This window comes from Vespula vulgaris, chromosome 10 (assembly GCF_905475345.1).
Source record: "Vespula vulgaris chromosome 10, iyVesVulg1.1, whole genome shotgun sequence".
NCBI lineage: Eukaryota > Metazoa > Arthropoda > Insecta > Hymenoptera > Vespidae > Vespula > Vespula vulgaris.
In genome coordinates, this window is record NC_066595.1 from 3,832,501 (window position 1) to 3,857,315 (window position 24,815).

Genomic DNA, 24,815 nt, shown 5'->3' on the forward strand with positions numbered 1-24,815 from the left:
CTGCGAAAAATATTACAATCCTGAAGAAAAAAATATTTATTTCTAAAGGAATTCAACTTAATGTACTGGAATAAAAAATTACATAATTTAAAAATACACTTGTTTTTTTATAATAAGGATAATTACTACGATGTCATTATGTACTAGTAAATACTTGGTAATTGATCATCTTAAGCTTTTATAATATTACCATTTCAATATTGTTTATGCATTTTGAATGGACAATATGTGAAATTATAACAAAGATAATAGTGTATTGTAAACCAATCGCTGGCAGTTACATTTGCAATATCATAAGTGTAATACTAATAAAACTTGAAAGTATTAAAATTTAAAAAGAATCTATATAATTAGGAAGAAAAAAATCATATCTCGAATGTATTATGGTTTTTAAAGGCTAATAAGAGTGTTTGATGGTATAACAGAATTTACTGTAATATTTTCTTTAAAAAAAGAAGTATCGATCAATATATAAACTGGTAATATGTTCGTACAAATAAAATTGCAGTCCTTAATCCTATTTTTTACTGTACACTATGCAATCGATGCACACATATGATCACTCAAAATTAAAACAAAGTTTATTTTTAAAAAAAAAAAAAGCAGAATCTTCAGTTTCTCCTTTTTTTTTCTTTTTTGTTCTTTTTTATTTCCCTTAAATATATCTAATTCTATAAGAAGAGAGCTATCTTTGAACTTCTAATAGTAACAATGATTTGCCCTTTTCTAAACTTGATTAAACAATAGTATCGTATCTTGTACTATAAAATCAAGTTTTAATTATTATTAGATATATCTTTTTGTAGAATAACTTTTGAAACTTTATAATTACAATAGTCGGCCTTAAACGCGAAGTATATATACCGCTTCACAAAAAAAAAAAAAAATTTAAGATAAATAGTTTTGAATGTAAATATTACCGTATTCTTTAAAACTTCTATATTAAATAATCACATTTAATATTTAATTGTCATCAGCATCATCATCGTCATCGGAAATATATTTCTTTGTAACTCTTTTCCTACGACCACCTCTACCTTCGCTTTTTCTACCTTTAAGTTTTATCTTCATTCTCACACTAGAATCAGCATCGGATCCTTCTTCACCGTCTGGAACATCATTGTAAAAAATAAATATGACGATAGTAATAACATATAAGAATAACAAATAATAATACCTTTGTCATCTAAATCGGAAATATTTCCTTCTTCCTCCAAACGTTGTCGAGCATTCGTAAATACAGATTGCAAAACTATAGAATCTTCATGAATAAGAGAAGCTTCTTCATTATAGATCTGTGCATTTTTACATAGTTGCATAAAATCTTTTTCCAGTTCATCAAAGTCGGCGTACTAATAGATAGGAAAAAAAGAAATTGCAAATATTAATATAAGATATCTCGTATCGTTGGTAAAAAAGAAAATAAAAAATACAAAGAAATAAAAGAAGAATAAAATAATAAAAAAGAATATATATATATATATATATATACATAAAATAATAATAATAAACTCAACGAAATACTTACTTTGCCTTCTTCGATTTTTTGCAACAATTTATTTATAGTTAATGGCTTTTTTATAATTTCATAATAATCTGGTAACTCTCGTCGGGATGGTAGCTTCATGAATGGTTCACTAAGTAATCTACCATCGGTACTATCGGTATAATTTACAACTACCATAATCAACTTTTTCATCGCACGTTTCATCTTTGGATCAATCGACGATCCAGCACCTCTTCGTTTCTTTGGCATAGGTTCGTCATCTTCTTCGCCTTTCTTCTTTCGTTTCCTTGTCTTTTTCTTCTTTTTATCATCCTCTTCTTCCTCGTCATATTCCGCACCATCATCATCGATAGCCTTTAACCATTCTTTCTCAGTGATACTATCCGTATAATCGACCTCTTTACGTTGCCTTGAACCTCTACCAAGATATCTTTCTTCATCTTCCTCGTAAGTCCATCTTTCTACTTCATCGTCATCCTTAACGAGCCAATCAGGTAATTCCGCTTCCTCCAATAATCGAGACTTTCTATTCGGTCCTAATTTAGCTTCTTCTCTTCTTCGTTCTAAATCCAATTTTTGAAATATTTCAAATTCACCTTCGGTTCTAGCGATCATTTGATTCACCGTCTCATCGTCTGGTACTTCGTTCTCTTCTTCATCCTCGGCATCATCCTGATGCAAAATACTCTGCAAGAACTGTTGACGCTCGGAACCTGTAGACTTTTGATCAAACATTCCAGCTTGAATGACTTTCTCGTCCATGTTTAATTTATATCTAGCCGCAGCTAATATCCTTTCTTCTACGGAATTTACGGTCATCAATCTAAGCACACGTACTTCGTTTTTTTGACCGATTCTGTGAGCTCGATCTTGTGCTTGTAAATCCTAAAATAATAGGGGATGAAATACTAGCTTCGTATGCGCGTCTATGTGTGTGTGTGTGTATGCATCGTATGCACTTTATAACATCATAGCAAACAATAAATCGTACCTGATGTGGATTCCAATCTGAATCAAAAATAATTACAGTATCAGCTGCTTGTAAATTCAAACCGAGACCACCAGCACGAGTGGACAGTAAGAAAAGAAAATATTCTGAACCAGGGTCATTGAACTTTCTTAACAAATCCCCTCTGTCTTCAGCCTTCGTTGTACCATCCAATCGCAGATACATAAATCCTCTCCAACTTAAGTAATCCTCCATAATCGTCATCAATTGTGTCATTTGACAGAAAAGCAATACTCTGTGGTTGGTAGCTTTCAATTTTGGAAGAATACGATCCAACAGTTCAAATTTTCCAGATGCCCGATATAAATCAGGTCTATTAATTGAAAATGAATAAATATTTTAGATGAAATATATAAATATATAATCATTTTTATAATATAATTATTAGACACATACCCAGTGATAACTCCGGATCCTTGTGTGCCAACATGTTCGCAATATTTTTCTTCGATAGCTTGAAACATGAAAGGATGATTACATAATTTTCTCAATTGTACAATAGTGTTCATTAAAGCCTTAGCGCCACCCTTGCCCTGTTTGCCTTTCTCCGAACCATCTGTTAGTAGAACGCCTTTACTCTGCATATGCCTAAAATATATTCCTGCGTGAGCAAAAGTAAAAAGAAAATGTAATATTATTGGAATGAAAACCGAATGGATATTTACTTGTAAAGTACTTTTTGAAGTCCAGACATATCACATTTAATAATATATTCAACTTTGTCAGGTAATTGCGATTCAACTTCTTTTTTCAAACGTCTCAATAAAAATGGTCGCAAAACTTTGTGCAAACGGCGAATAATCAAAATAGTTTCTTCCTCGTTCAGTTCAACCTGCGGTCGCATAACATAGGTGTCAGAATTGTTTACAAAAGTAAATAATAATTAAGAGAATTTATCGTAATTCATTTACCTTTTCACCAGTCGTTGCAAATGGTGCGTTAAACCATTGTTCAAACGTACTACAAGATTTAAATATCGAAGGCAATAAGAAATTCAATAAAGCCCATAACTCAGGTAATTTATTCTGTAACGGTGTACCAGTTAACAAAAGCCTATGAGGGGCTAAATAATGCGTATTTAAGACTTGTGTTAATTTGCAATGATGATTTTTCATTCTGTGACCTTCGTCGATAATCATATACTTCCATTGCAACTTTGCCAATACACCCTTATCCTTGATAACATATTCATATGTTGTTAATAGGACATTAAACTTAGTTGCTCGCATTTGAGATTGAATGGCACGTCTACCAGCTGGTGATCCCTTATAAGATACCACCACGACGCTAGGTGCCCATTTTTCGAACTCAAGAACCCAATTTGAAAGTGTACTAAAATAAGAAATATTACAATATTAAATAATCGTGAAAAAAATATTTAATGATAAAATATTTATGGCAATAAAAAATTATTTTTCTTACGATAATGGAACAATGATTAAAAATGGACCATTGACTTTCTTCTTCTCCATTAGATATGTGACCAAAGCTATAGTTTGAATTGTCTTACCAAGACCCATTTCATCCGCCAAAATACCATTAAGATTATTATTAAACAGTGATACCAACCACTCCAAACCCTAAAATAATTCGTGTTCATTATAAAAATTGTCAGTTATTAAATATTATTGATACAATATAAAATATAGAACTCTCTTACTTTAATCTGATATTCTTTCAATTTTCCGTTAACCATAATTGAAGCTTGTTCTGTAACAACTTCGTGAACAGTATGTGCGATACTATAATATGTTTGTTCTTCCGTTTTATATTCATCATCTTCGACCTTGGCTTTGTGTATCGTCTTTTTCACTTTTTCTTCTTCGGAATCGCCCATTGGTTTTTCTTTATCTATTGATATTAATAAAATGTTTATCGTTCGTTTATAATGAACATTATGAATAAGATATTATCAAATTTATTCTCACTCTCATCTTCCTCATCTTCATCGTCGTCTTCGCTTTCAGAATCGATTGGTTCCCAACCAGGATGAGCTTCTAAAAATGCAGAAAGTTGACTCATCAAAGGTGCTTCATCTCCAGTTAAAGTACGACCAGTTGCTACTTCGATAACGCCAACGCGAGTATCATCACTTGGGCTACCATCTTCATTAATTTCACCATCCTGAAGCTTCTTCTTCTTCTACAAATATATTCAAATAATGAAGATTTCATAATAGAGTAAAATAGAATTAAAAAAAATCTTTCCGTACGTTTACTCCTACCTTTTTACGTTTCTGCTCTTCAACTTGCTTTCTCTTTTGTTCTATCTTATGTTGTTTCACCATTTCTGTAAGATTACTAATATATTCGTCAGTCTGCGATAAAAGGAAAGCTAAACGTTTGTCTTTCTTTTGATCGATCAATTTTCTATATCCTTCTTCATCCTCAGCCATAAGACGACGCATACGCTCCTTTTCGATACGTTCTTGTTCTTTCTTTTGTTCACGTTCAGCATTGGCATGATAGTTGAGTACAGCTTTATTGAGTCTAGCCAATTTGGCCACATTATTTCTATGAAATTCTTTGAAATCTTTACCATGTTGAAGAACTGAGCTAAGAAATTCCTGAAAGAAACAAAAAATACAATGACGTAAGGATTTATCGATATTACTACTGTAACAGTATCATTATGTTTTCTATATTAACATTTAAAACTTACTTGATGTTTTTGTCTACGTTTACGTTCAGCTTCCAACTTTTGTTGCTTTTCTAATTTTTCAGTGGCTCTTGCTTCTCTTAATCCTTGCTTTTTCGTACGCTTGTAAGCCTTTACATTAACTGCTGTTTCTAGAGTTGTATCCTTTCGAGTACATGCTATTATCTATGTAGGACAACAATAAAATTAGTTGACTCATATATAACGTATAAAATAACTATATATATATATATATTATGACAGTAATAATTCTACCTCAGATCTAAGTTGTCGTTGAAAATTGAGTACCCTCAGCATCCGTAATTCTATCTGGACTTGAATACGAAGATCTTCGGGCATATTTGTTGGCAAGTTACTAAGTTGTTCCATTCTTAATGCAATACGAGCCGCAACTCTGTTATGTAAACATCACGAACAACATGTTTAGTAGCCATTACTAACTGTAAGTATATCATTTGTTAGAAACATAATTCCTAACTTTTACCTATTCTCTCGTTCTTGCAAGATTAATAATGGATCCAATCCTACTGGCTTTGGAACACTCGTTACTCTATTAGTTTTAGCACCTTGTTGAGGTGGTTGTTGCTGTTGAGGTGTTTGACAACCCGGTCTTGGAGCACCTGCAGGACCTATTACATTAGGACCTGGAATTTGTGGTCCTGCAGTAGTAGTTGGTCCTTGAGATGGATCCATAGGACGTTGAGCCATACCCGGGGGTGGAGCTCCGCCTATTTGTGTTGAAGCAGAATAAAAGATCGACAGTTAGTAAATAGATTTCGATATATTATACTTTATATATTTACCTTGAACAGCAAGTGCTAATTGTTGTGACAAGGGCTGATTCCTTGCTAATATACGATACGCCATAATTTGTACTCTGTAAATAATAATGATAAAAATGTTTAATTGAGTATGAAATAAAAAAAATATACCGGCGTATACAGTTACAAAAACTATACCGTAGTTGTTGTAACTGTTGAGCACTAAATGTTTGTTTCTCTCCCATGCTACTTCCTTGGCGAGCTCTTAGCGCTAGTAGTTGCGAATATCGTGGATCTTCCTGAAGACCTTTTTCTTCCATGGAATCGATAGCTTTTTGTAAAGCATTCAAATTTTCTTGACCAGGACCAGGTGGACCTGTAGGACCACTAGGCCCAATATGACCAGGTCCAGTTTGACTCATTTGATTTACCGGTGCACCTGGCCCCATTGGACCTGAACTTCCAGGAACTATTTGTCCTTGATTTGGCGTATTGGGACCTATCTGATTGGACGTCGGTTGTCCGCCGAGTCCATTTGGGCCCATTTGACCGCTAGCAACTCCATGGCTCATTTGATTGGCTGGTCCTCCTGGACCCATCTGATTACTTGGCCCATTGGGTCCTAGTTGATTTGTTGGCCCACTTTGAGACATCTGACTACTAGGTACCATTTGTCCTCCTGGTCCCAATTGCGGTCCACCAGGACCACCGCCGGGTCCCATTTGACCAGGTCCAGTAGGTCCATTCCCAGGTCCCATTGGACCACCAGGACCACTAGGTCCATTACCTGGACCCATTTGTCCACCAGGGCTACTTCCTGGTCCCATTTGTGTGCCCGGGCCACTTCCTGGTCCTAACTGACCCATCTGATTAGCAGGACCAGTTTGACTCATTTGACTGCCAGGTCCCATTTGTCCTCCAGGTCCTATTTGATTACTTGGACTGTTTCCCACAGGTCTTCCACTTTGAGGCCCATTAGGACCTATTTGACCAGGTACCATCGATCCAACCGGTCCCTGTTGAGGATTTGGTCCTTGGCCGACTGGACCAGATCCACCTTGATTCTAAAAATCAAATTGATCGTACTCAATTATTACATTTAAAATATAAATTTATAAATACCAATTCATATTACTCGTATGTATTCATATATATACACGTATATGATCGTGTACATTTAATATCAGATATGTTGTATCGCATGTGACATAAAATTTTTTACTGAAATATAAAAGGAAATACTTTACTTAAAAACTTATACCTCAACTTAACAATTACCTCATGCAATAAATATATTTACTTCTTGGTATCTACTTTCTTATATCTTTTTCGTTCTTATATCTTTATTGTTAGATCTATATTATTGCAGGTATTATTATATCCATCCGTTATGAATTCGTTTCTTTCACGTTGTTTTTCTTTCGTCTTCTTCTTTTTTTTCGTGTGTGTTCATCGATTAGTTATATTTTTTATTTTTTCCTCAAGATAATGCATCAAGGAAAAAACAATAAAACATTAAATGGACGAGATATTTCCTATAACTTACCTCTTAATCGGTAAAAAAAAAAAAAAAAGAAAAAGCTAAACTATGTCATTATAAACAATGAATTTTATTTAACATGTTAAACATGCGAACGAGCACAAATAATTAAAACAGACAAAACTGGTTAGCATACTTTCAACTAATAATTCGTAATATGACGTATACTAACAAGATTGATCGAAAGAAAAAAAGATAAAGGGTACAAAAAAATACTAGGCTGACGAATTGTCCACGTGAAGGTCCAAGTAAACATATTGTAGAGAATATGCATGCGAACAATAAGGCGAACACGCGATTACACGTGCTTGACTTGTGGCTAACATACACACACGACATTATTTTATTATATATTAAACGTTTTATACGTATAGAAGAACGATAGATCATGGCTTGTTCACGCCCCAAACCGAACGAAATCACGTTCATGGAGCATGCAAGGCATCCGGTGTACATGTACACAAGTGGGACTCAACGACATATCCGAAAGGATTTCACGTAATAAACACTTCTTTATTACGACACGATTACATTAAACATAAAAAAAAATCAATTTTTTCCTAGATCTATAAAATCAAGAATTTATTCTAATAATTAATGATTAATTATTAATCTCGAAATAAAATGACGCAGGAAATAATTCGTATCGATTAATTTGATGTTATTAATAATTAATTATTGATCTAAGTGTTGAGATGGAATAACTTTTCGCTGTTTAATCAATGTCCATAGAAACTATTAAAAATCATACGTTTACAATAGCTTAGTTCTAATCCTTTTCTAACGGCTAGGATAAAAGAAAAAAGAAAATAAATATATAATGCTCTAATCTCCCTAGGCTTTATTCTATCAATATATCGCCAAGTAGAAAAAAATTCCACTGGCATTTAATATTCCTATTATGTCGACCAGATGCAAGCACATAATGGTGGTGGTGGTGGTGGTGGTGGTGGTGGTGGTGGTGGTGGTAGTGATTTAGTTGGGGGGTGAAGGGGCGCAAGTATACCATAAAACGGAGCTTCCTTCAACGACTCGCTATTAAAACCAAGACGGATCGTCAACCAAGTCGGTCGAAATTTGTTCGAGATAAAAAGTCAAACGTAAACCGTAATTTAAATTTTATCAATTTAGATCAGTGACATATACCATGATCGATCAAAAGGAACTCGATCGTATTTACGATCACGTTTTGAAACTTACTATCGAATCAGGAAAGGTAACTATAGAAATTTTTATCGTAGAATTCTTGACAAAAATATTTGTCCTTTAAATGCAGATATTTGTCCTTTAAGACAATTAATTATTTTATAATATTATTATTCGAGACTATGTAGCGATTATATACAATTATCGGTTTCAATGATCACGAATTTGTATCATTTAAAATTAATAAAAGTATGATGTCAATTGCTGTCTAGTGACCACTATTTATTCAAGGTCAAGCTACATTGATCCAATGAATTAACTACTTTTCAATGAATCTTCTTCTTCTTCTTCTTCTTCTTCTTCTTCTTCAAATAATTCCATTTTGAATAATATATATGTGCATGTTATAATTTATCATACGTTCTATTCTAACTTCCACATTGATCACAATATGCTTATCACTGTCGCGTTTATTCAATCAAATTATTATCATATCTATGGCCTTCCAAATCTACGTGTAGAATGAATCACACAATAATCAATAAAATAAAAAGATTGTATTACGCGCATCGTATAATGTAGTATAACAACTTTTATGTGATATAATTTTTTTGTTTATTAGGTAATACGAGAGGCCATTGAAAGATCTAATAAAAAGATCGAAACGAAAGCTGGCGATTGGGATTTAGTGACCGAGTACGATAAGAAGGTCGAAAAAATTTTGATCGATAATCTTGCTAAAGAATTCCCAAAACATAAGTTAGTATTTACCTTTTAACTAAACTCGTTAAAAATGAATTGAATCGATTGAAAAAAATAATTTTCGAATTGACACAATTGTAGATAAAAATGAATTCACTTTAACAATCATCTATATAGATCATTATTATGTATTATCATGATTGTAGATTTATCGGTGAGGAAACAGTCTCAACGACGAAATGCCTACCAGAACTGACAGATGCACCCACGTGGATCATCGATCCGATCGATGGAACGACCAATTTCGTTCATTCTTTTCCCTTCACTTGCATATCGATCGCTTTGTCTGTGAACAAAGAACTCCAACTGGGAATCGTATATAATCCCGCTTTGGAACAATTGTTTACTGCTAAGAAAGGTCATGGTGCATTTTTAAATGGCAAACCTATAAAATGTTCGAACATAAAAGGTATGAGTCAATAAAAAATAATCCTTTTTTCTATCTTTTTTTAATTGCAATCCTAAAGAAAGATTTATATAATGGAACGAACTCCTTCGTTTCTTTGATTAATAAATTACTAATAATTGACAGATTTGGAACATTCTTTGCTATGTTTGGAAACTTCCTTTGCAATAATAGAAGATATCAGAGATATCGTCTTGGGTAGACTCGAGGCATTCGTCACGATAGCTCATGGTATAAGAACAATGGGTTCAGCAGCCTTGTCACTTTGTTACGTAGCTATGGGTGCTATAGAAGGTTATCATTCAGACAATCTAATGCCTTGGGATGTAGCAGCAGGTGTGCTAATTATCCAAGAAGCTGGTGGCACAGTCATCGATACAAATGGTATTTGTCAAATAAAAGACAATTATTCTTTAATTTCAATCTAACGAAGTTATATAAATTACTATCTAATTGTTTTCCTCTTTATTTGTTTTTTATCGTTACATGCTAGGTGGAGAGTTAAAGATAATAGCTCCAAAGGTAGTGGCAGTTGGTAATGCAAAGTTAGGCAATGATTTAGTCAAACTGATCAAGCATGCGGATTCTAAAACCCATCTAAGAAGATCAATGCTTAAGGCGGCAACGTAATATTTTCGAAGTTGACTGCGAACAAGATAATAGAATTATCACCTTTTCTTAAACAACGATAATTATAAAAATGACTGCTATCTTGCCAAAGTCTTACTAGTTTCTAAGGGGCAGCGAGACTGTTCTATTCGATTTATGGATAACTATTGTATTTCGTCGTGAAGTATTATCATAGTTTATAAAAAAAAGAAAAAGATACATATATATATATACATACATATTTAGACACATACACATTGAAAAAATTCGATCAAGAAAGCAGGTAACAATATAGATAAGTGTTTTACTTATAAAAATAATGTAAAAACTCGATAAAAATAATCTGAAGGATTATATTTTGTACGAAACAAAAGAAAAAATCAATGTTACAAGAAATAAATGAATAATATATAAACGTTTCGAAGGTAGTTTTAGGTTGATCGACTGATGACAATCGATCTATCGACAGTCCGAAATTATTTTTAAATCGCTGATCGTTTCAAACTTGTACTTCAGGAACGTCGCGTCGCGCAATGTAATTACTCAAGTATACGTATAGGTTTGTAATAAAAATAGTTAAATATACATATCACATGAAATCAGAATTCATCTTAAATGTGGAAATCCATTTACCGACGCCATCTTCGGAATCAGATATCATTGCTTAAGAAGATAAGAGCGAAGCAGACATCACGCATATCTAATCGAACAGTCATTCTATCGAAAGTCTCTTTCTCGACGATTATGGCAAATGATCAGGATATCGAGAAATACTTTGAATTCGCGAAAAATCTAACGTTAAAAGCTGGACAGGTACGTCGATGAGAATTAGATGAATACGAGCAATATCACGTTCCTTAAATTTTCTTTCTTTTTGGTAGACGATTAAAGACGTCGATGATACGGATAAAATCATAAAATCTAAGTCGGTAGGAAAAGATCTGGTAACGAATTTTGATTGCCAAATCGAGGAATTCTTGATCAATGCTCTTAGCAAGGAATTTCCTGATCACAAGTGAGTAAAATAAGAATCAAGAGTTAAATGAATGATGTTTTATCAAAGCCTTCTCGATAATGCAGATTCATCGCGGAAGAAGCAACTGGTCTATCGGAATTACCAGAATTGACAGACTCGCCAACATGGTTAATCGATCCGATCGACGGTACAGTTAATTTCATACACAATTTTTCGCAATACTGCATCTCGGTAGGTTTAACGATATGTAAGGAGGTGGTCCTAGGAATCATTTACAATCCTGTTAGTTGCGAACTATATACGGCAAAAAAAGGCCAAGGTGCATTTCTAAATGAAAAACCTATTCGAGTATCCAAAATAACAGGTAAATTATAATTATAATACTACGTACTTTTTTTTTCTTTCCCTTTCTAAACAATTTTTTTTTAAATGACTATTTTATTTTTTCATCACTATTTTTTTTATTAGATATATTTTGCTCTATGCATTCTTATTTTTATATAGAACTGAAGAAGAGTTTATTGGCGTTTGAAGTGGGGAGTTTACGAGTACAAAAAAACCGTGACATTGCTTGGGCTAGATTCCTTGCTCTATTCGACTCATGTCAAACGTGAGTTAAAGTAATAGTAATCGGTAAAAGCTAAAAATCTAAATATCTAATAAAAACGTTTTAAAAATCTTTATCGGTCATTTTTTAGCATTAGAAACGTAGGCTCAGCTACGTTATCGATGGCATATGTGGCTAAAGGCGCAATCGATTGCTTTCAAATGGATGGTCTTCAACCTTGGGATGTGGCAGCAGGAATGATTATAGTCACTGAAGCCGGTGGTACCTTAATAGATTCGAAAGGTACAACAGCGAATCGAGCTATTCGATATTTGTCGTTGACCTTCTTCCTTTTACTTTTTTATTTCTCCTCCCTTTCCTTTTTTCTTTTTACTAAGGATTTTTACATTCACCTTAGGTGGACCTTACAATCTAATGAAACCAAACATCATAGTCGCGTCTACAGCGCAATTGGCTTGCGAGGTGACAAAACTGATCGTTGATACAGATTTGAAAACCCAAAGAAAAAGACTTCAACGAACTTGATCGTATTTTCTACTCACATGTAATATTGTAATATTGTACAAATTAAGAAAAAACAAAATAATTCTCCTATCTCTAAACATGTAAACGTTCGATTAATAGTTTTGTGCGTCGTAACAATACTGAAAAGCCAATAAAAAGAAGTTAAGTGATGAGAAAAAAAAAGTTCCACGTGAAATCGTTCCACGTGACGGGTCACGAGGTACGATTAGGTATGAAATTTATTCCTCGCAAATGGTATTACGTAAATTTTAATTACATCGAATCAAGATAGAATCGATTTGTCTTTTTTTATGTTTAATCCCTAAATTTACTTGATGAACATTTCGTAGGCTTGTGTCTAATATACGACAATCTTGAAATGTCGTCGGTAAAATTATTTAAAGCTATTCGCATAAACCGAATGCAATTAAAATTATCATTGCGCGTAAACATCGCTATCTTGTTATAACAAACCAATTAGGTCTACTACATTACTACTACTATTAAAATGTATACGTTTGTGAGAACATTTTTATGCAACATAGAGATAGAGATAGAGATATTAAATCAAAGATAAAATCATTTAGCATAAAGTTAGAAAAACGATGTTTGATCATCATCTCTCGAAATCTTACTACTTCTATACCCACTCCAAGAGAATCATTAGTAAGAAACATAAGAGATACAATATTACCAGACAGTCTACCTTGAAGCCTTTTCATAAGTCGATCGTAAAGGAAACATTCTATATTACATCCAGCTTGAAAAGATTTTATTTAGAAAATGGCACGACAAATCGAAGATGAATATTACGAAATAGCATTGAATCTTGTGCAGGAATGTGCAAAGGTAAGTTTCATTGAACAAAACTTAAAACGATAAGAAGACTAAAAAATACTTTTAAAGTATTGATCAATTCATCATCTACAAATCTATGAAACATCCATGTTAATTATTGTCACGAATAAACTTATTGACGTTTCGTTTTTTAAAAAGATTCTGAAAGACGCCATTACCGGGTCTAAAAGTATAAATAAAAAGTTAGGTGATTGGGATCTCGTAACTGAATATGACAAAAAAATAGAGGATATTATTATTGGTAAATTGAAGAATTTATATCCAAGTCATAAGTAAGTAAATGAATCATTAATAATTATCAAGAAATATCATTAACCAATTACCGAGTTATTACAAATTATCCTTCAATCTTGTCTTAGATTTATTGCAGAGGAATCGACCGGACAAAAATTACCTGAATTAACTAATGATCCTACCTGGATCATTGATCCCATTGATGGTACAGTTAATTTTATACACGGATTCCCTCATACTTGCGTCGTGATTGGATTAGCCATTCAAAAGGAAATGGTTTTGGGTATAGTTTACAATCCAATCCATGAACAATTATTTACAGCTCGTAAGGATAAAGGAGCTTTTTTAAATGGAAAACGAATTAAAGTATCGGAAATTCAAGGTGAGAAAAATAAATGAAAGAGAGAAAGAGAAAGAAAGAGAGAAAATATTTGAGACAATACGGAGATTTTAAAGAAGAGATTTTTAAGAAATAAATTTTATCTTGTCAGACATATCGAAAGCTTTGATCTGCATAGAATCTGGTTTTATGAAGATTGATCATATGAGAGAGAAAACTGTTGAAAGAATTCAAGCTATTGCACGAGTAGCACAAAGGTAAGATAAATAAACGAATTATAATACACGTACACATCCACAAACGCACGGACACTTGTTTAACACACACACGTTTAAATAAATTCATATGAATTTAAAAGGAAAAAAAAAAAAAAAATTACTTAATCTTATCCGACAGATATTGTTGCTTCAAGGGAAAAAAAACTGTAGTTAAAATAATTAATTAAAAAATAATAAAAAAATAATTTACCCCTTTTCCAAATGCCCGATCATTTCTACAACGTTGACCTTGCTTGATATTCTGATTTATTTTTTTTAAGTATTCGTTCTCTTGGTGTGGCCGCGTTAACACTTTGTTACGTCGCCTTGGGTGTAGTGGAAGGTTATTATATCGAAGGTCCTGGCATTTCCACGTGGGATATCGCGGCAGCATCCTTGATTATAACTGAAGCAGGTGGTATAGTGGTTGATCGCGTAACAGGTAATCTACGTCTTTTTAAAATTTTAAGTTTACATAAGACGGTTAGATATTTAATAATGGAAAGTTTTAAAACCAGTACGTTAATTCCTCGAGAAAACTATTGTTTAACAAAATTAATAATAATAACAATAGTAGTAGTAATAATAGTAATAATAATAATAATAGTTTAAAATTTTAATACAGGTGAGAAAATCGATATTATGAAACCACGAGCAATCGGTGCTTGCAACGAGAAGATCGCGAAGGAATTCGTTAGGATAATACGTGAAGCCGATGAAAAAGTGTCCTTGAGAAATAAACAATAATATAAGAATATATCTCGTTCTATAATTTATGTATTTGTTATGAATCAATTAAACATAACGTAGTGTTTGAATATTTGCTTATTATCGAATATCCTTGTCAATTGTTTTCTTTTTTCAAAAAAATAAGTTGAAAAAGAGGCGATACTAATAAGTTCGTAAATGACTACCATAAATGTGATCCTTCATTATGTACTATCGTAAATATAATTGTAGATAATATGATTATTCTTTCTTATACGTATGCATTATGATATCTTTGTACATAAGTACGTCGATCAAAAGTAAGATAAAAGTATAAAAATTCCCAAGGCTAAGGAAAAAAAGAACATCGTTCTAAGAAATACCATTCACATTACTTGAATGACGTGATAGGGAAAATCGCACGCTCACTAAATACTTGGAAAAAGAATGAATGAGAATAGTGGAAACTCAGATGTGAACGTGGTCTATTATATTCGAGTGAAGAGATTCTGATATTTTATTATTTCGAGTTAGTTCGAACGAATAACTTTCTAACACATTAAAATCAATTGTAAATCAAATTGACGTTGTAAAGAACGTTACTTGTGTGTGTGTATATATATATATATATATATATATATACATGATTTACAATACGTACATCAGTCGAAAGTAACGCTTTATATTAATTCCACACTTAACTTCTTTCTCTTTTACATATTAACTGCATCTGCTAGCTAGATCAAGCAAGGTTTCTTCGTTCGTTTAAGGCATCGTCGATCAAGCGAAAGTGTTTGTGGGAGTGTCAATATTAATCAAGTGTTCTAACAGTCGCGAAGCAGAAGCAAAATGACCGATATAGACGAATGTTATAATTTAGCGAGTGAATTAGTTCTGTTAGCAGGCGAGGTGAGTGAAAATATTTTTGTTAAATATGTACATATATCATAAAAAACGAAATAGAAATCACGCTATTAAAGGTCATGGTCGCGCTAATCCTCACTAAAATGTAGAATACATTTATTCAGTTTGAAACGTGTAATATATAAAAACTCCTTTTACTATCCTTTCTATTATTTATCCAACTTTTAGATAATACAAGATTCTATCAACAAAAAGAAAACTACTCATTGTAAAAGTATTGACTGGGATCTTGTTACGGAATATGACCATAAGATAGAAGATGAAATGATTAAACGACTGACTAAAAGATTTCCATCACATAAGTATGTTTAAATAATGACTAATAACAATTTATATAGAAAGAGATAACACATCTTTAATTTCCAGATTTATTGGAGAAGAAAGTGTAGCAAAGAATGGATTACCAAAATTAACAGACGACCCAACATGGATAATAGATCCTATAGATGGCACTACAAATTTTGTACATCAATTTCCACATACATGCATTTCCTTGGCTCTTTTAATAAATAAAAAAGCAGAAATAGGAATCGTTTATAACCCTGTCATGAAACAATTTTTTTCTGCGAAAAGAAACTGTGGAGCATTCCTTAATGGAAAACCAATACAAACGTCTCATATACAAGGTAAGCACAACTACTTGCTATTATTATACTCAAAAACTATTTTCAATGTAAATTAAACAATTTTGCTATAATGTATTATCGCTTATTCTTAATATATTTTTGTAAAAAAATGTTAAAACTTATCCAATGTTTCTAGATTTATCTGAAGCATTAGTCGCTATGGAACCATGGCTTGCCAAAGATAAAACATATTTAGTCAGTGTATACACTAGAATGCATGCTTTAATTCAAGGGACCCATGGGTAAATACATAATAGAATTAAATATGTAATTTAATATTATATCTTATTAATAATGTCTATTAACAAATCTTATTAATAATTATTAATTTTTTTCTCATTTGCAGAATACGGTCCTTAGGAACCGCAGCACTTACATTATGTTATGTCGCAATGGGTGCTGTTGAAGCATATCATATTGAAGGAATAGATGCTTGGGATGTAGCCGCGGGCAAATTAATAATAGAAGAAGCAGGAGGAATTGTGATAAGTACAAATGGTATATCATACATAGAAATTTTTCATTTGTTGAATTATGAAAATATGCTGATATTAATTAGCCTTATTTTTATAGGAGATGAATTGGATTTAATGATTCCAAAAGTTATAGCAGCTTGCAATAGATCCATTGCAGAACAACTTGTGGAACTTTTTAAAAAAGCAGATTTAAAATCTATTAACAAAAATTTGTATTAAATATAAATATAAGTGTATATGTCTAGTTAAAAAATAATGTTTTATATTCTATGAATTGTATTATATATTTATTTGTCAATAAATAAGACTTATTTTGTATTTCCTATTTTATTAAATATTTTTAATAGCTAATTATAACAGTCATTCGAATAGCATCAGTAGTATTCATTCGAATACATCACCAGTATTTATTCCATCAATATATGAATGTAATTATTATATTTTTTTGTAACATATAATCAAGAAGAAACAATAAAACATAAAAAAGAAACATTGAATATGTTATACAAGCCGTAATATTTTATAAAAAATGATAAGAATTAAATACCTGAGGACCCATGTTGGGTGGCATTTGCTGTGGATGAGGTGGATAATTCTGTTGTTGCGATGGTGGTTGTTGTGGAGGTTGTGACATAGGAGGTCCACCCGGTGGCATTGGTGGCCCACCTTGATATCCTTGCGTCGGACTGTGTGGATGATGTTGTGGTGGGCCCATGGGACTGCCTTGAGGATTCGACGGAGATGGAGCTTGCTGTGGAGGACCCATTGGGCTTGGAGCTTGCGGCGGTGGCATAGGAGATGATTGAGGCGATGGACTCGCCATATTGCTACAGTCAGACTCCAGCTTACTCAATAATTATATCCTATACAAATATTATGTTAAGTGTTAGTTTAAATTATATATTTAAATTATACTTTGTTTGAAATGATAAAATATCAGTTTCCACTTCACTGATCTATTGCCTTGCTCCAACGATAACAATTCCCAAAAAATAAATTTCTGCTTAAATTTGATACTTAAATATATTCAATGATAATTATTTTACATTCTATTTGCATTACGCGCGTTACTAATTATCACTACACTTCCTTGCCAGAGAAATATCTAACAAGCTACTATAAAAAAAACTGTTAATACCAACACAACAAACCTACATACAATAATTTATTTATATTCTCCAATAATCATAAAAAACAAACATAACCAATAAAACCGCTTAGAAGTCGTATAAATGGTAAATAAATCGACAGAGTATTGAAATTAAAATATTCCTTTCGTTCGTCGAAATTTCGTCGAACCTTTTGCAAGCTTATAATTACATGTTAAATTTAACGTACCGTCTGTAAGACCAGCTTAAAATGACGAGAAAAAACACAATAAACTCCTATGATCCTAGAAGGAATCTTCCCAGTTTTTCTACGGGTAATTATCTAAAAAAATTACACTGTATCCAGATACACTGATGAATGCAAGCAACCGGCCATCTTGATTTCAAGCTTCCGCAAGGCTAGTCATTGAGTCATAATGTCGCCCATTTCTTCAGGTTATTCGACTTTGTAAACTTTTTTAGACTCTTGTCTAATATTCCTACCTTTCCCAAAATGATCTTTTAAGAAACGGCGTTAACGATGTAAAATAAAATATCGATGAAATTGTCACAAATTGATTTTTACTAACGTAAAAAATGTTCGCGTGACAACGATCGTTTCGTGATAGAACGACCGTAGAGTAATGGTCACTCGACATGATAGATTTAATTATAATCGAATCGCGAAGATAATTACATATTCCGTTGTATAAAAGGAACAAAAAATTGAACAACGATAAAATAATTATTTAAGATCAATTTGTAATTGTTCGATCGATATAAATATTTTCAATCAAATTTAACGCGTATCTCTGTGGGTACAAAGAGCTCCTGCCACACACACACACGCGCGCGCGTGCTTCGATTCTTCGACTGTGTTTAACCATTTCAAGTTGCAGAGCCTCTGTAAAAATGGCTCTCGTTAAAAAATGTATGACGTTAAGAACTATATTATTATCGAGAAATAATGTAAAATTACATATAAAAGTTAACTATAGCCATGACAGTGAGTACTGTAATGTTGATCTTAATTCATTCTTGCTTAACATTTTAATAGGTTATTATTTTATTACATAAGTTTTTATTTATCTAATAACTTATTCCCATTATTTTTATATTTTATACCGATATTATGAATAATATAAAAATGTCATCACATTGTGTATTACGCTTTTTTAAATTAATGTTATCCTTTTTGTATTTATTTTATCTTTCCCTTAAGTAAAGCCATATCTCTACAAGTGGAGAGCCAAAAAAGAAGTACCAAAAACACCGGAAGAAATTGAGGCGGCAGCTAAAAAATATAACTTACATCCACGAGAATATAAAACTTATGATGACGATGGATTTGGATTTGGTGATTATCCAAAACTTCCATATATAGGTAATGAAGCTAAAGATCCTTATTATCCCTGGGATTTTCCTGCATTAAAGAGAAATTTTAATGAAGCGGTAATTATTAAAATAAAATTGAAAATTCCAAATTTCATAGATTTCTATATTAGTACCATGTTTCTTAGATACATATTGAAGCAGATCAAATAGGAGAAGATCGTTATGCTGCTGGAGTTCGAACTCCAATTTCAGGTGCAGGAACAGTCGCAATGTTTCTTAGTGTGGTAACAGTTTTAGGAAGTCTTTTTTGGGTTTTTAGATATTATCCTTGGTTCCAACCTGTTGTAAGTTCTTGGATAATATAAAAGTGATATATTATTCTATATCTCTAACATTATTTATAAATATATTTATGATTTTTTTTTAGATGCAAAAGCAATACCCTAAACCTGGTGTAACACATTATACCTTCGAATCACTACGTTAATTATAAAATATGAAATGTTACAATACTTTGTAGATGTCATAAATGATGTATGTACAAAAAATATATTTATGAAATTCATCATTTATATTCATATTTATTAATATTTAGTGAAAATTATTTTTGTTATGTAAAAAGTGCAGAATTTTATCAATGATTTGCACAGAATAAGTTGCATATAGTTTTATCATCGGCCATAGTTCGTCAATGACATTTAGCGCCCTCACTGACTAACTCTCAGAACTTGTATGTAATGTTTGGGCGGTCATTGATGAAATTTGTCGTTAATTATACGATTGTTATTTGTGATACTTTACAAGAATTATTTTAAGAATAAAGTGATGTTGTATAAGTTATAAAATGGGTAAAGAAAATGATACAGATAACTCAAAAAAAAGGAGAAAATCTATTAGTACTAGTACTATAACATGGTTGAAAGATGGAGATATGTATAAGGTTAATTTGTATCTTATTTATCAAAAACAATATTTAAAAAGCAAAGTTTTAATATAAAATTTTATTGTGTAGACGATAATTACTAATGAAGAAAAAGAAGCCTTGGATAGATCACCTGAAAGTGATTCGCAATGCTTCTTAACCACTTGTGAAAATATTCGTAAAGCTATGAGTAAAATAGCGAAATTAAAAGCTAGCAGTGATCCAAACGTATATATATTAATTTGTTACAAAATTTCTTTTTCTAAATATTATTAATTCATATGTAATCTATCGTATATATATAAATGATATTTCAGGCTGAGGACGAAGTACATGAATTACAAATCCAAACATCATTAGCATTTATCGAATTAAAAAAACTTAATAGAATGGAGAAGTTTCGTACTAAATTTGCCAGAGATTCTTTAGTCACAGCAAAAAGTAGTGTAGATAGCAAGCATTTACATTTACAGAATTTATTATATGAAGTCATGCACTTAAAAAAAGAAGTTATCAAATGTCTCCAATTTAAGTATGTTTTTATATTCTTTATAATGATTTTGATACATATATAAAAAAAATAGATAAAAATAAAAAAAAATAAAAAAAAATAAAAACATATTTTTGCTTTCAGATCTAAGGATGAATTGATACAACTTGTATCAGAAGAAGAATTTTATAAAGAAGCTCCTGAAAGCATTTGTAGACCTGTATGTAAAAAAAAAAAAAAAAAAAAAATTATATTGTAAACATTTAATATTAGTTTTGTTTCTTTTTAATTAATAATTATTATATTCATCTCAGGAAATAACAAAAATAAATCCACATCAATTAAGATTAGCTCGTCTTGAATGGGAATTGACTCAACGAAAACAACTAGCTGCTTTATGTGACGAATTAACAGAAAGCAAAAAAGCAGTTACAGTTGATATGGAATCCAAACAAACTAGATTGGACAACCTTGCACCACAACTTCTAACCATACTAGAAGTAACTTTTTTATATTCTAATATACTTAATTCCATTCTATTATTTATGTATTTATAAATATGTTTACACAGGCAAGTAAACCATTGCAAGAAAGTCTTGGTCTTCCATTAGATAAAGTTAGACAAGAACATCAAAAAGCAGCTTTACTTGCATCACCATTGTATGTACTTTATGCAAAAGCAACAGCATATCGAGATGCATATGGTATGTTTAGTATTATATATTCATAATTTATTTTTCCAATATTAATAAATTATTTTGTAGATAATACATTAATCATAAAAGTGGAAGGAGACGAAGACGAAGCAAAACGTACAAATAATCAAGATGGATTGCAAGAATCTGATTCAGATCCTGAAACTCAATTAGAAAATATTGTAGAAGAGACACCTGTACATAAAAAAAGACATCACAGATTATCTAGAGAAGCTAGACAAGAAGAAAAAAGATTAAAACTATTGCAGAGGCATCCTTTAAATGTAACACTCGTCATTTCGTTGAAAAGTGAGTTATTTCATAAAATATTATATATAATTTAGAAGATATAAAAATGAATGCTCTTTTTCAGATGAGACCAAATTAACATTACAATTCTTTTACATGATACATCTAAAAGTTGTTACAGTAGAATCTAAACTTGAAACAGATGTTTCTGGAGGAATTAGTGCTGGGTAATTACAACTTTATAATACTACTTACATATAATTGTGTATCTATATTGATAAAATTTTTTTTTTACAACAGAGATATGCTTGTATCAGAATCAGTTCTTCGTGAATTATATCCTAATGATTTAGGTATAGAAAGCCCAAATCCAGCCAATCATTACCAATTAGCACGCCACAATTTAGGACTATTTTCAACATTAGGATTAGGTATTCCTTACAGATGGGCTCAAAGAATGGCTGGGTTGCACTTTATTTCAGCTAATCCACATGATCAAAAAGTAAATAGCTTTTATTAAATACTTCATATTAAATAAGGATTTAGCAATTTTTTCACATAGTATTTAATTTACAGCTTACTGTTCAAGAATCAACACAAGATAGTGTTGTAAGTGTTCTGAAAGAAATAAAAAGACGGGTAAAAGCACGATTAGAATTATGTAGAGAAATTCGTCGATTGGAATCAGGGAATTTACCTATATTTGTAAATACCATTGATCCTCTGCCTCAAAAAATCACTACAATATTGCATAAATTTACTACAATGACATGGAAAAATTACGCAAATTATGCAAACGTACCCATATGTCGAGAAGGATTGGTATCAGCTGTTGATATATTTTATGAAGCTGTATTACGTCGTGGAAGCAGTACAGTCTTTTTTTAAATAAATTGATTTAACTTAATAATAAAAAAAAAATATATTAGATATTAAATATGAAATTTTTTCTAGGTGAACTCATTGCTAGAATTGCTATAAAACCAGATTATCCAAAGGTAGCTGCATTGTTCAGTATAAGCATAAGTCCTATGGTCCCTGCATCTGCAGATATTTTAAGAGACATTGAACGTGAAGTAAACGTTATGTGGACAAAACCACCCACCATATCAGCACAATTACAACGTTTAAGAGCGTGTTTCGATATATATTTAGAAACAGAAAGCATGGCACCTAAAGAAAAAATATTTTTTCATCCTGTCAAAGGTCGTACCCGTGCAAGACCTTATAAATATTTGACCTTAGGAGGAGGAATATTTACTCATCGTTAATCATTGTAATATAAAATATTTTTCCATTACTTTGTTCCATAAATATTGATATACAAAAAAAAAATTTTATCAAAACACTGAGTTATATTTTTTGTATATTACTTATATAACAATTGATGTAATTGGTAATGTAGTCTCCATCCTGGAGACATTGATGAGATAATTACGTAATATATATCTTAAGTGTTTGTTTTCTGCTGACAATTTATTACATTCTTTCTTCATCAAAATATTTTCGACTTTTATATGATTATAACGCATCCAAAACTTTTCTAATTTTTTAAATGGTTTAGATATCTGTATATATACATATATTTTATATATATAAAATTTATATAAAATTTATATTATTAATATAAACACTTACACAATGCATAGTTGATTCTTCTACAGTATCTATGTCAGAAGAAATATACATTTTAATAGACACTGATAAAGGTTCTAATTCTGAACATAACTTCATCAATGATAATAGTGCAAAACCTTTTTTAGTAATTTTTTCCAAATCCTGTAAATGTAGAAAAAATATAAAAAATAAATTAAATTAGGCATTAATTTCGTTTCTCACCTTTGTGACATTATTACAAACAATACTTAATTTCTTTAATTGTGTAGATTCTAAAATCTGATTAGTTCTAAAATTTTTTTTTATCGCCAATGATTTGTTTTTCATAAATTTCATTTGATATTTTAATTCACTAATGCTAAACTTCCTTTTTTCTAATAAATTTTCTATTTCATTCTTTACAGTATTAATTGTATTTTGTAATTGTGTACTTAATTTTGGATATTGGGTCATTTCAGCAAAATTAGCATCATCTTGCTCTTTTAAAAATTCATATTGTTTTCTCTTAGTTTCTGTAGTTCTATTATATTCTAACATTATCTCATTTAATTGTTTTGATAAACTTTCTATTTTAATAGAAATATTGTTTTGAAGTTCTAACATCATATCTTTTCTCTATAAATAAAAAAGAAAGAATATAAAAAAACATTCGATAAAACATAGTCAGTAGATTTTCAAAACGAGAATTATTAATTCAATTTTGTTACCAATGAAATTATATTACAAATATTAATAGCATTTTGTGATCTTGTTTTTGTTAATATTTTTTCCAATTCTATTTTCTCATTTGTAGTAATAAATTTTATTTCTTTACAAGCCCTTTCCATATTTATTTTCAATTTATTTAATTCTATAGTTTCTTCACCTTGAATGCTATGCACTTTACAAATGTAATTATCACATAAAGTTCTAAGTTTTTGCCTGTATAGTTCTATGACAAAAAAAAATTTTGTTTTTTCAAATTTTTGTAAGGATATATATCTAAAAAATTATAAGCGTAATAATTACCAATAATTTTATCTATTATTCCAATATGAGCTTCTTGCAACCTTCTATGATCAATATCTGCCATCTTTATTTCTACATGCAATAACTGTACTATTTTATCCTTATTATTTATCATTCTATCAAAGTTTTTCCAAAGATACGTTACATCTTCGTAAAATTCTTTACATTTAATCTGACGAAGGATAAATCGCCACTGTTCATTTATTTTTGCTGTATTTAATCTTGAAAAAGCTTCTTCACGTTTCAGTTTGTTCTAAATGAAAAATTCCATTATCTTAAATATTAGTAAAATGAAAATATATAAAATATTTTATATACGTATATATAGTTTATTGTCGGGAATATGTTACCTTACTAAAAATTGCTACCAATTGTTGTTTTCGTCTTTTTGCTTCTAATTCTAATTCTGCACGATGTTGCATATAACGAACACGTTCTTCTTCACTCATACGAGCAAACTTATTAACTTTACCTTTTCTTTTTAATGGCATTTTTCGTTTATATTAAATTATTTAATATATTTATATCAAATACAAAGGAGA

At 31.0% G+C, this 24,815-nt stretch overlaps 7 protein-coding genes across 13 annotated transcripts; 5 read left to right on the forward strand and 2 right to left on the reverse strand.

Moving 5' to 3' along the window:
* Window positions 1-21: 21 nt before the first annotated feature.
* On the reverse strand, window positions 22-18,458 carry LOC127066873 (ATP-dependent helicase brm). 5 transcript variants are annotated; one of them, XM_051001112.1, is made up of 18 exons: window positions 18,314-18,458; window positions 17,417-17,732; window positions 6,134-6,999; window positions 5,978-6,051; window positions 5,659-5,902; window positions 5,430-5,568; window positions 5,178-5,339; window positions 4,741-5,082; window positions 4,445-4,658; window positions 4,177-4,367; window positions 3,939-4,096; window positions 3,428-3,848; window positions 3,182-3,348; window positions 2,913-3,104; window positions 2,499-2,829; window positions 1,529-2,392; window positions 1,178-1,352; window positions 22-1,109 (listed from the first exon to the last, which is right to left on the reverse strand). In XM_051001112.1, exons 2-18 carry the CDS (start codon window positions 17,690-17,692, stop codon window positions 964-966), a joined length of 4,962 nt encoding a protein of 1,653 aa, XP_050857069.1. In that variant the 5' UTR covers window positions 17,693-17,732; window positions 18,314-18,458; the 3' UTR covers window positions 22-963. The 5 variants fall into 5 exon arrangements, with proteins under 5 accessions (XP_050857069.1, XP_050857065.1, XP_050857067.1 ...); XM_051001108.1 differs by having other exon boundaries at window positions 17,417-17,696; window positions 18,314-18,451; XM_051001110.1 differs by having other exon boundaries at window positions 18,208-18,354.
* On the forward strand, window positions 8,502-10,817 carry LOC127066896 (uncharacterized). The gene is made up of 5 exons (XM_051001152.1): window positions 8,502-8,691; window positions 9,244-9,380; window positions 9,530-9,792; window positions 9,916-10,173; window positions 10,283-10,817. The coding sequence occupies exons 1-5, from the start codon at window positions 8,623-8,625 to the stop codon at window positions 10,417-10,419; spliced, it is 864 nt and encodes a 287-aa protein (XP_050857109.1). The 5' UTR covers window positions 8,502-8,622; the 3' UTR covers window positions 10,420-10,817.
* LOC127066894 (uncharacterized) lies at window positions 10,958-12,740 on the forward strand. Its single transcript, XM_051001147.1, has 6 exons — window positions 10,958-11,211; window positions 11,280-11,413; window positions 11,479-11,738; window positions 11,879-11,984; window positions 12,073-12,224; window positions 12,340-12,740. The coding sequence occupies exons 1-6, from the start codon at window positions 11,014-11,016 to the stop codon at window positions 12,465-12,467; spliced, it is 978 nt and encodes a 325-aa protein (XP_050857104.1). The 5' UTR covers window positions 10,958-11,013; the 3' UTR covers window positions 12,468-12,740.
* Window positions 14,896-17,187, forward strand: LOC127066897 (inositol monophosphatase 2-like). Of its 2 annotated transcripts, none has more exons than XM_051001153.1 (7): window positions 14,896-15,372; window positions 15,581-15,752; window positions 15,936-16,069; window positions 16,134-16,393; window positions 16,530-16,635; window positions 16,740-16,891; window positions 16,967-17,187. In XM_051001153.1, the coding sequence occupies exons 2-7, from the start codon at window positions 15,693-15,695 to the stop codon at window positions 17,086-17,088; spliced, it is 834 nt and encodes a 277-aa protein (XP_050857110.1). In that variant the 5' UTR covers window positions 14,896-15,372; window positions 15,581-15,692; the 3' UTR covers window positions 17,089-17,187. The 2 variants fall into 2 exon arrangements, with proteins under 2 accessions (XP_050857110.1, XP_050857111.1); XM_051001154.1 differs by having other exon boundaries at window positions 15,585-15,752.
* Window positions 18,459-18,812: 354 nt separating the features above from the next.
* LOC127066903 (NADH dehydrogenase [ubiquinone] 1 beta subcomplex subunit 8, mitochondrial) lies at window positions 18,813-19,864 on the forward strand. Of its 2 annotated transcripts, none has more exons than XM_051001168.1 (4): window positions 18,813-18,963; window positions 19,185-19,409; window positions 19,478-19,636; window positions 19,720-19,864. In XM_051001168.1, the coding sequence occupies exons 1-4, from the start codon at window positions 18,958-18,960 to the stop codon at window positions 19,777-19,779; spliced, it is 450 nt and encodes a 149-aa protein (XP_050857125.1). In that variant the 5' UTR covers window positions 18,813-18,957; the 3' UTR covers window positions 19,780-19,864. The 2 variants fall into 2 exon arrangements, with proteins under 2 accessions (XP_050857125.1, XP_050857124.1); XM_051001167.1 differs by having other exon boundaries at window positions 18,819-18,963; window positions 19,180-19,409.
* A 139-nt stretch (window positions 19,865-20,003) lies between these two features.
* Window positions 20,004-22,994, forward strand: LOC127066879 (THO complex subunit 5 homolog). Its single transcript, XM_051001120.1, has 11 exons — window positions 20,004-20,232; window positions 20,305-20,442; window positions 20,532-20,746; window positions 20,849-20,924; window positions 21,019-21,204; window positions 21,276-21,408; window positions 21,469-21,708; window positions 21,773-21,875; window positions 21,949-22,150; window positions 22,225-22,519; window positions 22,603-22,994. Exons 1-11 carry the CDS (start codon window positions 20,137-20,139, stop codon window positions 22,917-22,919), a joined length of 2,001 nt encoding a protein of 666 aa, XP_050857077.1. The 5' UTR covers window positions 20,004-20,136; the 3' UTR covers window positions 22,920-22,994.
* Window positions 22,995-23,021: 27 nt separating this feature from the next.
* Window positions 23,022-24,764, reverse strand: LOC127066887 (dynein regulatory complex subunit 2). Its single transcript, XM_051001140.1, has 6 exons — window positions 24,624-24,764; window positions 24,274-24,526; window positions 23,973-24,196; window positions 23,488-23,880; window positions 23,287-23,427; window positions 23,022-23,216 (listed from the first exon to the last, which is right to left on the reverse strand). Exons 1-6 carry the CDS (start codon window positions 24,762-24,764, stop codon window positions 23,022-23,024), a joined length of 1,347 nt encoding a protein of 448 aa, XP_050857097.1.
* Between the last annotated feature and the right edge of the window lie 51 nt (window positions 24,765-24,815).

What these genes read in the sequence shown, in the direction of transcription:
- LOC127066896 (XM_051001152.1), top strand. Translation starts at nt 8,623, where the DNA reads ATGATCGATCAAAAGGAACTCGATCGTATTTACGATCACGTTTTGAAA. An exon ending in AAAATGTTCGAACATAAAAG is followed by an intron (nt 9,793 to 9,915) that starts GTATGAGTCAAT and finishes AATAATTGACAG; the next exon opens with ATTTGGAACATTCTTTGCTA. An exon ending in CACAGTCATCGATACAAATG is followed by an intron (nt 10,174 to 10,282) that starts GTATTTGTCAAA and finishes GTTACATGCTAG; the next exon opens with GTGGAGAGTTAAAGATAATA.
- LOC127066894 (XM_051001147.1), top strand. Translation starts at nt 11,014, where the DNA reads ATGTGGAAATCCATTTACCGACGCCATCTTCGGAATCAGATATCATTG. An exon ending in AAGGAATTTCCTGATCACAA is followed by an intron (nt 11,414 to 11,478) that starts GTGAGTAAAATA and finishes TCGATAATGCAG; the next exon opens with ATTCATCGCGGAAGAAGCAA. An exon ending in CTATTCGACTCATGTCAAAC is followed by an intron (nt 11,985 to 12,072) that starts GTGAGTTAAAGT and finishes GTCATTTTTTAG; the next exon opens with CATTAGAAACGTAGGCTCAG.
- LOC127066897 (XM_051001153.1), top strand. Translation starts at nt 15,693, where the DNA reads ATGACCGATATAGACGAATGTTATAATTTAGCGAGTGAATTAGTTCTG. An exon ending in AAAAGATTTCCATCACATAA is followed by an intron (nt 16,070 to 16,133) that starts GTATGTTTAAAT and finishes TTTAATTTCCAG; the next exon opens with ATTTATTGGAGAAGAAAGTG. An exon ending in TTAATTCAAGGGACCCATGG is followed by an intron (nt 16,636 to 16,739) that starts GTAAATACATAA and finishes TCTCATTTGCAG; the next exon opens with AATACGGTCCTTAGGAACCG.
- LOC127066873 (XM_051001108.1), bottom strand. Translation starts at nt 18,354, where the DNA reads ATGGCCGGTTGCTTGCATTCATCAGTGTATCTGGATACAGT. An exon ending in CAACAGTTACAACAACTACG is followed by an intron (nt 6,052 to 6,133) that starts GTATAGTTTTTG and finishes TATTATTTACAG; the next exon opens with AGTACAAATTATGGCGTATC. An exon ending in CAGATTGGAATCCACATCAG is followed by an intron (nt 2,393 to 2,498) that starts GTACGATTTATT and finishes CTATTATTTTAG; the next exon opens with GATTTACAAGCACAAGATCG.
- LOC127066903 (XM_051001167.1), top strand. Translation starts at nt 18,870, where the DNA reads ATGGCTCTCGTTAAAAAATGTATGACGTTAAGAACTATATTATTATCG. An exon ending in AGTTAACTATAGCCATGACA is followed by an intron (nt 18,964 to 19,179) that starts GTGAGTACTGTA and finishes CTTTCCCTTAAG; the next exon opens with TAAAGCCATATCTCTACAAG. An exon ending in ATCCTTGGTTCCAACCTGTT is followed by an intron (nt 19,637 to 19,719) that starts GTAAGTTCTTGG and finishes ATTTTTTTTTAG; the next exon opens with ATGCAAAAGCAATACCCTAA.
- LOC127066879 (XM_051001120.1), top strand. Translation starts at nt 20,137, where the DNA reads ATGGGTAAAGAAAATGATACAGATAACTCAAAAAAAAGGAGAAAATCT. An exon ending in AAGCTAGCAGTGATCCAAAC is followed by an intron (nt 20,443 to 20,531) that starts GTATATATATTA and finishes ATGATATTTCAG; the next exon opens with GCTGAGGACGAAGTACATGA. An exon ending in TCTGGAGGAATTAGTGCTGG is followed by an intron (nt 21,876 to 21,948) that starts GTAATTACAACT and finishes TTTTTACAACAG; the next exon opens with AGATATGCTTGTATCAGAAT.
- LOC127066887 (XM_051001140.1), bottom strand. Translation starts at nt 24,764, where the DNA reads ATGCCATTAAAAAGAAAAGGTAAAGTTAATAAGTTTGCTCGTATGAGT. An exon ending in AATAATAGATAAAATTATTG is followed by an intron (nt 24,197 to 24,273) that starts GTAATTATTACG and finishes TTTTTGTCATAG; the next exon opens with AACTATACAGGCAAAAACTT. An exon ending in TTTGTAATAATGTCACAAAG is followed by an intron (nt 23,428 to 23,487) that starts GTGAGAAACGAA and finishes CTACATTTACAG; the next exon opens with GATTTGGAAAAAATTACTAA.